Source organism: Eublepharis macularius, chromosome 19 (genome assembly GCF_028583425.1).
Source record: "Eublepharis macularius isolate TG4126 chromosome 19, MPM_Emac_v1.0, whole genome shotgun sequence".
Classification (NCBI taxonomy): Eukaryota; Metazoa; Chordata; class Lepidosauria; order Squamata; family Eublepharidae; genus Eublepharis; species Eublepharis macularius.
The window spans coordinates 22,527,020-22,538,270 of NC_072808.1; the positions used below are offsets into that span (position 1 = coordinate 22,527,020).

The 11,251-nt window shown below is 50.6% G+C and overlaps 1 protein-coding gene across 1 annotated transcript; it reads right to left on the bottom strand.

The window, feature by feature from the left end:
• Positions 1-3,287: 3,287 nt before the first annotated feature.
• On the bottom strand, positions 3,288-9,463 carry EIF3G (eukaryotic translation initiation factor 3 subunit G). The gene is made up of 11 exons (XM_055003519.1): positions 9,360-9,463; positions 8,530-8,579; positions 7,871-7,963; positions 7,693-7,781; positions 7,354-7,413; positions 6,122-6,226; positions 5,450-5,639; positions 5,256-5,363; positions 4,943-5,079; positions 4,717-4,823; positions 3,288-3,389 (listed from the first exon to the last, which is right to left on the bottom strand). Exons 1-11 carry the CDS (start codon positions 9,377-9,379, stop codon positions 3,374-3,376), a joined length of 975 nt encoding a protein of 324 aa, XP_054859494.1. The 5' UTR covers positions 9,380-9,463; the 3' UTR covers positions 3,288-3,373.
• Between the last annotated feature and the right edge of the window lie 1,788 nt (positions 9,464-11,251).

The following is an 11,251-nucleotide window of genomic DNA, read 5'->3' on the forward strand; positions in this document are numbered from 1 at the left end:
GGGGCCATACAGACCATCTAGTCCAACCCCCTGCCCAGTGCAGGATCAGCCCAAAGCATCTCTGACAAGTATTCATCCAGCCTCTTCTTGAAAACTGCCAGTGAGGGGGAGCTCACCACCTCCCTAGGCAGCTGATTCCACTTTTGAACTACTCATGCCTCCAAGCTCATCCCGCAGTTTGTGTCAATCACTGCAACTTGAGCTGCATCACTGGCAAGGAAGTCAGAGACTGAAAAACCAGCTGTGAGCACAAAACCAAACATCCCCAATCAGAAATTATGGTCCTTCTCAAGGCAGTTGAGGTTGGCTAGATCTTCCTTCCCTAATACCACTCTAGGAACAGAAAGCATGAGCGCTAGTTCTCAATTACCCACAACTGTGCCATTGCTGGGTGGTTAGACTGCTGAGGAGAGCAATAAAAGGGTGTGGGAAACAGAATGCCAACAACCTAGCACTTAAAGCACCAGCATCTCTGGATCCAGCTTCCGGCCTTCGATGGTGCATCACTTGTGCCCGTTTTGCCGGTCAGAAGTCTTGGCGTGATGCTGGACTCCTCTTTATCAATGGAGGCCCAGGTCGCGGCAGTTGCCCGGTCTGCTTTTTTCCATCTTTGGCAGGCCAGGCAGCTTGCTCCGTCTCTCGACCCGTGACCTGGAAACAGTGATCCATGCAACGGTAACTCGCTCTACGCAGGGCTTCCCTCGAGTCTGACCTGGAAATTACAGAGGGTCCAGAACGCTGCTGCCCGTGTCCTGACGGGTGTGCCTTTCAGGGGACACATGTAATTCCAGTCCTGTAGCAGCTACACTGGCTTCCTGTGGAGTTCTGGTTCAGGTTCAAGGTTTTGGTATTAACCTATAAAGCCCTAAATAGACTGAGACCAACATACCAGAGGGACCGTCTCTTCTCATATACTCCCCGGAGGGTGCTGAGATCAGCCTGTAAGCACCTACTGGTGGTCCCTGGCCCCAGGGAGGCTCGATTGGCCTCAACCAGGGCCAGGGCCTTTTCAGTCCTGGCCCCGGGCCCACCAAAATCTTGTCTCCTTCAGGCGGGCCTGTAAGATGGAGATGTTCCGACAGGCGTATGGTTGAGGCCATCAGGGTTTCCACCAAATGAGCCTCTCTCCGAATCTCCTCTATGTCTGTAGGGGGTATTGACCATCTACCCCCCATATATGAGCAAGCTGCACCTCCAACTCCGTCAGATGCTATATGGTTTTTATACGGTGAGCAGGTGTTTTATTAGAAAGCTGTGTTAATTGATTGTGATTTTATCTTGTATATTTTATCTTCTATTGTGACCCACCCTGAGCCCACTTGTGGGGAGGGCGGGATATAAATATAATAAATAATAATAAATATTTGCCCACATAATCAAAATGAGCTCAGTTTTTAGAAAAACTGTGCACAGAAGCATCACTTCCCTGCCTCCAAAGCGATTATAACTGAGGCATGGCAGGCCAGTCCTGTGGCTACGGTACCAAAAGAGCCGCACTAAGTACCAGCTGGCTTCTGGGCCTAACTCAAGACGTGTAAGGAACCTGAGACTAGGTCTCGAGTAAAAGTGGCTGGATTTAGGTTCAGAACTCTAAGTGTTGTCAGGTCAAGTATGTGGCTGAAGAACTGGTTAGTAACATCTGTGGGGCAGTCTGAGTTCCCCAGAGATTCGGTCTTGGGAGGCTGTTCTCAGAGAGGCTCCATGTTAGATTTTCACACAGCTTGAAATGCTAATTAATAGCTCAGCCCTGGTTGGCTCTTGAGTTGCCAGGTAATTCACTGAGTCCTGAAAAGACGGCTTCTCAGCTCACCCAGACAAACAGATGAACAGTTGGTTGTTGTGGATTTTCCGGGCTGTACAGCCGTGGTCTTGGCGTTGACCACGGCTATACAGCCCGGAAAATCCACACCAACCATCGTTCTCCGGCCATGAAAGCCTTCGACAATACAGATAAACAGTTGGTCAGCTAGCTTTCTTCAACCAAGCTCTGACCATGAGGCAAATATGCCAGAGAGAAGTTGAGAGCTGCATGCTATTAATCTCCTCAGCATGTCCCGATGTTGAACCAGTTAGGTATGGGAGAGGGCTTGCATTCTAATGGGTGGGTGAGAAAGTCAACAAACGGATGCTCAGCAGAGATGCCTAAGTAGCCAGCTCTCAAGTTATAGATATGTAGCAACAGTAAGGATTTATTATTTTAATGTTTGTTGCCTGTGTAAGAGTGCTTTATGCTTTTTGCAAACACTCCTTAAGCTAATAAACTTAACTTTTATTTAAGCTGAGTCTGGAATTCGTGACTTGGGCATGGGTACACCCCAGAATGAATCTGGAGATTGGAAGGCGAAGGCCTTTTGGGAAAGGGAGAGCATTCAGTCTCAAAAACAAAAGGGAACGTGTCCCACCTGCCTGATTGCTGAAGTAGCAACAATCAGCGCTCAGAATTAGGAGGAGAGGAGGCAGACTCCCCTATAAGATGCCTAAAAGGTCAGGCAGTAGGGTACCTTCTCCCACAGAATAAGCCTTCCCACAGAGCTCTTCTGTACACGCCCAGCTCTATGTCTGCAGGCAGTCTAAAGTGCTGTGGACTTATGCCTGCTTTGGATATTCTTGTCTACTATTATCAGCTTCGCTGTCCAGGAGGAAAGAGTCCCGTAGCACCTTTAAGACTAACCAACTTATTGGTAGCATAAGCTTTCGTGAACCACAGCTCTCGTCATCAGATGCATCGTCAGATGACAAACAGAGCTGTGGTTCTTGAAAGCTTATGCTACCAATAAGTTGGTTAGTCTTAAAGGTGCTACTGGACTCTTTACTATTTTGCAACCACAGATTAACAAGGCTAACTCCTCTGGATCTATAAGCAGGAGGAAAAAGTTTTCTTGCTGGCAACATAAAAGCCTACACAAGTCTCCCCACCCCCACCCACAACTTCAGAGCAGCTGGTGAAGATGATCCTTTGCCAGCAAGCACTTGGCACTAAATCGTCTTGGCATCCTTGCTTCAGATGATGGCAGCTTCCTCCCTCCTCAGCTGGACCTTGGCATCAGCTCTGGATATTACTGTTAACTTCACTGTTGATCAGAAAGCCAATAAACATGGCTTATTATTTGCAAAAAAGCTAACACTGCAAACATGACATTTCATGACACGCACAAAAAAACCTGACAGAAGGTCAGTGGACCAGAAGGGCTGGGGAGGAGTTCCCCAGGTCCAAGGTAGGAGGCCATCTCTCAAGGGCAACCCACCCCAGTAAGAGGACAGCTTGGACAGAATGAGAAGCCACAGAAGAAACTGAGCGGAACCTTTATTAGAAACCAACGTGTCCAGCTAAAATGGAAGGTCATTTCCGAGGATCGAGGCAAGGCAGCAGGGCTCAGTTGGTGGAAGGCCTGGAGGGGAAAGAGGGGGACCATTAGCATGTCGACAGGCAGGGATATCCTACAACCTACACAGCATCCAGTACAGAACTTGGAGGGTCACACTGGAAGACAGCAAAGCAGCTTTCTGATTGGGGACAAAAGCTGGAAGAATGCAGTGCTTCCACTACTACGTTCCTAGGAGCTGGACTCCACTGTACCTGCTTTCTCTTTATTTTACTTATAATCTGCTTTTCTCAAAGAGGCTCAAAGTCTGCTGCTCTTCTCAACCAGCCATGTCAGGCATCCACCAGGATCCCAGCCACTCTCAACAGCTGCCCACAACTACACGTGGTGAGCAGCACCCAGAACAGCCACAGGCACCGAGAAAGGCTGCCTCCCTTTCACGGCACAGGGATTTACTGAGCGTGCCTTGACCCTGGAGGGCCCTCAAAATCCTGGAACAGGCAGACATGCCAAAGCTCCTTCCAATCTCCACTAGGATTCTTAGAACATTTCACTGTGGTAGTCAAGTGCAACCTGAGGCTTTGCTCTCATTAAGATGGTAAATTTCTTGTTTTGATCACAGCGTTTTGGACTTGAATGATCAAATGCTCCTCTATACAGAATAATTCCCTGCACACAGAAAGCTAGCATGTCAGGAAGGAAGCTAGGCTCGCACCATACCCACACCTCATTTTATATGTCAGGAGGGAGAGAGAAGGGTTAGTTTGACAAGAGTGTGAATTAAAGATCTGTGGAGATCTCAGATCTCTGGTTTAGTTCCCAGGCCCAGGGAAGTGAGGGTTACACATTAGTGACCTTAGTCGCAGATGCTGATATATTATAAAGCTGCCCGAGAGAAAGCTTTCCTTTGACACGTACTGTTTGAAACCTAACATCCCACATTTCCTGACTACGTTGACAATTTTCCTCAGTTGCTTGTTTCTCTCTGAATAAGCTAAACCACTTCAATCCTGTCAGTTTACCTCAATACCCCTCAGTTACCAATCCAGGCTCAGGTGGATTTTTTGGAAGACCAGATTCTCTCTGTTCGAACCCTTTTAAATTCTTGCCAGTGTACCATAGTACACCGGGGACAGGCGCAGTGGGGCAGGTGGGAAACTGTGACAGGGAGGTTTCCTTGCAGCGGGGTCTGGCCCCCAGAACTCCGTCACATCCTCTCATTGCAGAGCCGTGTGTGTGTGTGTGTGTTTGTGTGTGTAAATCAGCAGAACGCCCCTCCCCCTTCCTCAGCCGCACGGTGGCTAGCAAGAAGGGAGCAGGAGTTAAGGATCCAATCCTGCTCATAGACATTGCATGTTTGGAAAGAGGGCCCTGGTTTCTTCACGCTACTTACTTGGCCCATTCGACATTCAGGATCAGGTGATCGTAGCCAAAACCAGACACCCCTTGAATCGCTCTGGCTGCATCCTCGCGGCGGTGGAAGCTGATGAAGGCAAAGCCCTGAAACGGAACAGACCGGGAGGGTGAGAAGCAGCAGGAAGGACGGAGAAAACACTGCTTGTCCTTGGTCTTTCCCCAGCACATGCCTCGCCCAATCCTCAGTCCCTCCTGCGCCTCACCTTGGATTGGCCAGTGGCTTTGTCCTTGGCCAGGTAGATGCGGGAGATGGACCCGAAAGGACGGAAGAGCTCCTGAAGGTCAGTCTCTCGTGTGTCCTCAGACAGATTGGTGACCCGGATGGTGGCATTGTCGTCAGCTAAGGGGGTGGGAGGAGAGGAGATCGCAGTTTGTTTCCAAGCAAACTTAGGCTTGCACAGCAAAGGAACAGGGCAGATTCAACTTCTGGCCAATAAGAATAGGAAATTCTGGTCAACAGGAGCTCTACCTGGAGACAGTGGAGTCAGCCACAGCTCCTGCTCAGAGGCAACCCACCTCTCCTGTTGAGCTGCATCGACTCCCCTCTCCGGACAGCTCCATCTCTCAGGCTGGGAGGCACATATTTCCCAGTCTTGCTCTGCTGGGCTTGCACTGGCTCTGGCTCTGTGGAGAGAAGAGGGACGGCTTTAGAGAGGGGCGGAGGCCTGTCTTCCTTCCCACCCCAGCCCCCTTCCACAGTCCTCGCTCACCTCCGGGCAGCTTCTCCTTCTCGCCTGTGGACAGCCCCAGCTGCTCTGCCAGCTCCTTCTGCATGGGTCCAAGCGTGTCCTTGTAAGGGCAGCGAGTAGTCCAGTGGTCACCCTTGCAGATGCGGCAGGACACGATCTTCCCCCCTTTGAGCTTGTTCATGGGGTCCTCCTCCTCTTGGCAGTTCAAGTCCTGGCCAAAGAGAGATCGAGTGAGTGATCCAAAGCCCGTTTTCCAACCACCCAGCGGTCACACAGCCAAACTTTGGCCAAGCCTGCCAGCTAAGTCCGAGGGGTGTGCCTCTCTGCTGCTGCAAAGGAAAGAACAGAGAGCTTGGCCTCTGCCCTGTGATGCAAAAAAGATGGCTGAGGATCTTGTGCCTCGCAACACACGGCTCTCTCCAAAATACCAGCTCATGCATTATTCCTTCTGCATTCTCTAGCTTTGTAATTCATTTTTAAGGACTGTATGTATTATAATTTGAGATGGGCAGCCATGCTGATCTGCAGTAGGGCAGCAGGATTAGAGTCCAGTAGCACCTTAGAGATCAACAAGATTTTCTGAGTGTAAGCGTTCAAGAATCACAGCTCCCTTCTCAGCAAGAAAGCCAGACAATAAATGAAGTTTGCAAGCGAATAAATAAAATCCTCCATTCCCTCCACTCCGGCACTCACCTCCTTGCTGGTGATGAAAGTCATGAAGACATCGTCGCTCACAGTGGTAGTGGCCACATTTGGGCCAGGAGCATCAAATTCTGAGTTGCCGAACTTCTTCCAGTTCTAAGGAACAGAACAAAAGAAGTGAGCGCAGCCTCTGGCATCGAAAGTCTGGAAGGACCTCAGAGCTGAACTCCGAAGCCCTTGGCCAGCAGATCCCAAATGCAGCATGAGTGATTGGGAGCTCACAAAGGAGAGTCCCAGGCAAAAAACAGAGAGAAAACACCAGGCAGGGCGATGCAACGGTCTACCAGGAAGGGATGTCTAGTGTCCCACAATGTGGGGAAAGTAACAGAAAAGTTTCACGTTAATGAAACTGTACAAGATTCCCTATCAAAAACAGTCTGAAGTCCAGCACAGGCAGAACAGAGTTGACACCGTGCTACGATTACTTGCTACCAGGATCAGAAATGGACACTGTTCATTATGGACACAAGCTCAGCACCTCCCAGCAGGTCAGTACACCAAGCCCCATTCTGCACCCCCCAGAAGACGCTGCTAAAAGAGGATCTATTCCTCCCCTCTCTTTTGGAAACTCTTCCATACTTTGCAATATCAATGAAGTTCCTCTTTTATATTAGAACTGAATCTTGAAGGCTATTCCCGTCCACTGAGCTAGACCTTCAGTAGCTTGCACAGAAGCCAAGATAAGCTGTGATGAGGGACTTAATTGTTTATTAGTCAATGTTTGGTGAATTGTGACGGCCTATGGCTATAGACAATAAACTCTTTTGACAGCTTTGACAGAAGCCAGGAGGAAGGGCAGCTTATAGCACATCAGCTGCTATGACACCAAGTAAGTTTCCAGTTCATGCATGAAACTTTCTTCTGCCAGTCACAAGGCTCCACTAGTTCCCAAAGTCTTAAGATCAGAAGTAAATTAATATCTTCATTTAGAAATGAAATAACTCCACAAAGCAGGCAAGTAGGGTTTGCAGAAGAGTTTCAAGTGCACTTGAAAAACAACACAGATGCTCAAGAAACACGTTTTAAACAAGCACAGATACTACTGGGGGCTCCCCCCTCAGCAGGTATTGGTGTGTACGGACCACCTGTTTAATATTTAGCTGACTGACTGCTGGTCTGGTGGAGCCCAAAGAGTTTACCTGTCATTCAAGCTTATACTATATAGGTGGGGCTGAAATTACGCAGCAAGATCCTTGCACACCACCCTTGCTTCCCCCACTCACCTTTCGCCTTGCCACGGCCTTGGATGCCTTCCGGGTCTCAATTCGAAATGTGCGAATGATCTGCCAAACGACAGCAACTTGGTCACACTGTGTTTTGGGTGGGAACTGAGTGGAAACAAAACCCTCCCGGGATGGGCTCCAGGAAAACGCTCATCACTGTTCAAGGACAGGCTATCCTCATGGAGGCTGTGGCCCTACCGCTACAATGACCGCCCCAAACCCACTCGCCTTTGCTAGAACCACCTCCCTCTTTCTGAAGAACATAAGCACCCCGGGGGGCTGTAGGAAAAGCCTGGGAAGCCCAGCGCTTTCGAAAGCACAAAGAACCAGTTCACCCACCTTCACCTTGCGGCCATCTTCCTCTTCTCTGTACTCGGTCACAGTTTTGATGTTGCCATTAATAAGCTCCTTGGGGGATGGAAGAGGTTCTGTGAATGCAGAGGGGGAAGCGGCAGGTGAGGACAGTCTCCACCCCTCCCAGGGCTCAGCCCCCTCCCAAGACACAACCGGTTCTTACCTCCTTTCACCAGCTCTGGCTCAGCGCTTAGCCCTCCGCTCAGCACTTCAGTCAGGGGAATGTCCTTCAGCAGTTCACTGGTGATGCACTTGTCTGTGTGGGGAAGCAAGGGAGCATCAGCTGCAGCACCCCAAAAAAGTCGACTACGGGTTCGATAACGCTCAGCTTTCCTTTAGCTACCAGTATTCCAGTTTCCAGAATGAGTAAACAGGATATGAATAAGTGTCCTCGTCAGGCACAGAAGTGGCAGGGCATTGGGCAAACCAGTTCAGTTCATGCTTGAACTGGGATCTGAAGCCTCGTCTCGTCCCTCTAAATCTAGTACTCTAATCAGGACCCAAATCCCTCTCCAAATGATCCTGGGAGGAAAAACAGCCCTCCAGGGGTGGGGCACACGGAAGTAATTTTCTTGCAGTTCTTGTCTGGCTGCTCTTTTTTGTTCTCCTGGATGCAGGATTTGGCCCTCCAAAAGGGAATGTCAGCCAATACACTGTTCCTGGCCAGAAATGTGCACCAATATCAGGGGATGAGGTGGAAGATGATCTTTGGGGAGTTTCTGCAGGGCAAACGGGGTGGGAGCTTGGGGAAAGGCCTCAAAGGGATATGGTTATTCTATAGCTTAGCGGGCATGCACACACACACAAAAAGCACTTTCTCACCATCGTCTCCCCCTTCCTCTTCCACTTGGTCTGCCCAGCTGGGCTTGGAGCTGCAAGAGAGGCCAAGAGAGGTCAACAGAAAGGCTTTCTCAACAGAAAACAAACCGCCCCGAAAGAAGGCTCGTCCCCTTGAGGCGGGAGTGTCACACGCAGGGAACCGCCTTTGCCTGGAGAAGGCCCAGCCAGCCGAGCTGCCAGGCCGCCCTCCTCCCTCCCTGCCCAACGGGGCGTCTCTTCACACCCAGCCCTTCAGCCAGTGACGCGGCTGGACATGGAAGCCTTCCCAGAAAATCCTCCAGTGCTGCATTTGCGCAGGGGAAGATGGCCTAAGAACAGCCCACACTCGTCACGGCAGCTGTGCTGCAAATCAAGCGCCTCGGAGGGGGCCGAGGACAGGCGAGGCGCGGAGCTTGCCACGGGTCACTGCAGTTGCCAACCTCCAGGGGGGCTGGAGATCTCCCGGAATCACAACCTACCTCCAGGCAGCGGAGATCCCCGGGGGGGGGGGCTCCGCGGCATCAAGACCTGCCGAGGCCCTGCCCCTCCCAAATCCCGCCCTCCCCAAATTCCCTAACCTGGAGGTAGCAACCCGAGCCTATGGCAGCCTTGCCTTTTTCTGATACGATGATTTAAGTTAGTTGCTTCAATTACAACTGGCAGAGGCTCCAATTCCCCCACAAGAGCCGTCCCGCTGCCCCCCATCCAGAGCACCGCCCCCCCTTTCCTTCCTCCCACTATCCTGCAACGGCAGGCCCAGCGCAGACACGTGTTCCTCGCTTGCGCCCCTTCCCACGAACAACATTCCTCCCTCTCCCCCGCCTCCTCCTCACTCGTAGTCCCCGGTCGGCATCGCCGCTCTATCCGAGACACGCCGGACAGGAGACTTCCGTGTCGCGAGGATCGCTGGGAAAGCCGCCCCTCCGCTCCAGGACGGCGTCTCAGAAGGATCAAATTCAAGCGCGTTTTCACCACCAGCTGCTCCGAGAGGCGGGCAAAGCCTGCGCAGGCGTACTCGAGAGCGGCCCTAGAGGACGGAAGAGGTGCTCTGCCTCGACTGCGGGCTCAGAGCGACAGTCGTGGGGAGGGGCACGGAGCGGGTGGGGTGGAGAGCTGGGGCTGATCTATGGATTCAGCACAAAGACTGGCAACATTTCCCCCTCCCACCAACCTGCCTTCCTTTCTCTGGCACTCTCCTGCCTCCCCCCCGCGGGTCTCTGCAAGCCCTGACGCCTCCCGCCTTCATCCCATTAGCAAGACGCCGCCCTTTCGTGGGTCTGCAGAACGTGTGAAACGGGATCTTAGAGGAGAGTTTCATAGTGGGCATGGGGGCACAGCTGCCCAAGTAAACATCCTCCAGGGACTGGACGCTCTGCAGTTTCGCTTTCAGCTTCCTCCAAAACAAATGGTCTCCTTTTTGTAAAGTCCTTTTCTTGCAAAACAGATGAGACCCTTTTGGACTTTAGGGGCTACCTTGCCAGTGTCATAAATATTAAACTTCATAGCATTTTGGCCACTGATTCCAACTGGTGGAAGAACATCTCTCTCTCTCACAAACAATGAAATCAATCGTCTTAGACTAACTCTTCTTAGGATTGTATTACGAGTCTCAAGCAGTCCCACTCAGAACCAGGTCCAAGACCAAGGCTCTGATCTTCTCATGAAAATGCTCAGGCAATTTAGATTAGTACAGTGGATATCAAGGACATTTCCATAAATGATGCCATAGGGCAAATAAAAATAAGTTTACAAGATGAGGTTCCTGTTAGATTTTATATCATAGAATCAGTTGGAAGGGGCCATACAGACTATCTAGTCCAACCCCCTGCCTGGTGCAGGATCAGCCTAAAGCATCCTGGACAAATATTCATCCAGCCTCTTCTTGAAAACTGCCAGTGAAGGGGAGCTCACCACCTCCCTAGGCAGCTGAATTCCACCTTTGAACTACTCTGACCATGAAAAAGTTTTTCCTAATATCCAGCCGGTACCTTTTCTGAATGTAACTTAAGCCCTTGCTTCAGGTCCTGTCCTCTGCTGCCAACTGGAACAGTTCCTTGCCCTCCTCCAAATGACAGCCTTTCAGATATTTAAAGAGAGCAATCATGTCCCCCCTCAACCTCCTCTTCTCCAAACTAAACATTCCCAAGGCCAATGGTTGTTGTGGGTTTTCCAGGCTGTATTGCCGTGGTCTTGGCATTGTAGTTCCTGACGTTTTGCCAGCAGCTGTGGCTGGCATCTTCAGAGGTGTAGCACCAAAAGCACCTCTGAAGATGCCAGCCACAGCTGCTGGAGAAACATCAGGAACTACAGTGCCAAGACCACGGCAATACAGCCCGGAAAACCCACAACAACCATCGTTCTCCGGCGGTGAAAGCCTTCGACAATACATTCCCAAGGCCCTCAGCCTTTCATCGTAGGGCTCAGTCTCCAGACCCCTGATCATCCTCGTTGCTCTGTTCTGCGCACTCTCAATTTTGTCAAAGTCCTTTTTGAAGTTGGGCCTCCAGAACACACAATACTCCAGGTGTGGCCTGACCAAGGCAGTATAGAGAGGGGCTATGACCTCCTGCGATTTCAACGCTATGGCCCCTTCGATGCAACCCAAGATTGGCCTTGTTCATATTATAGCCTATAGTATAGTATAGTATAGTATAGTATAGTATAGTATAGTATAGTATAGTATAGTATAGTATAGTATAGTAATAATAATAACATTCAATTTATA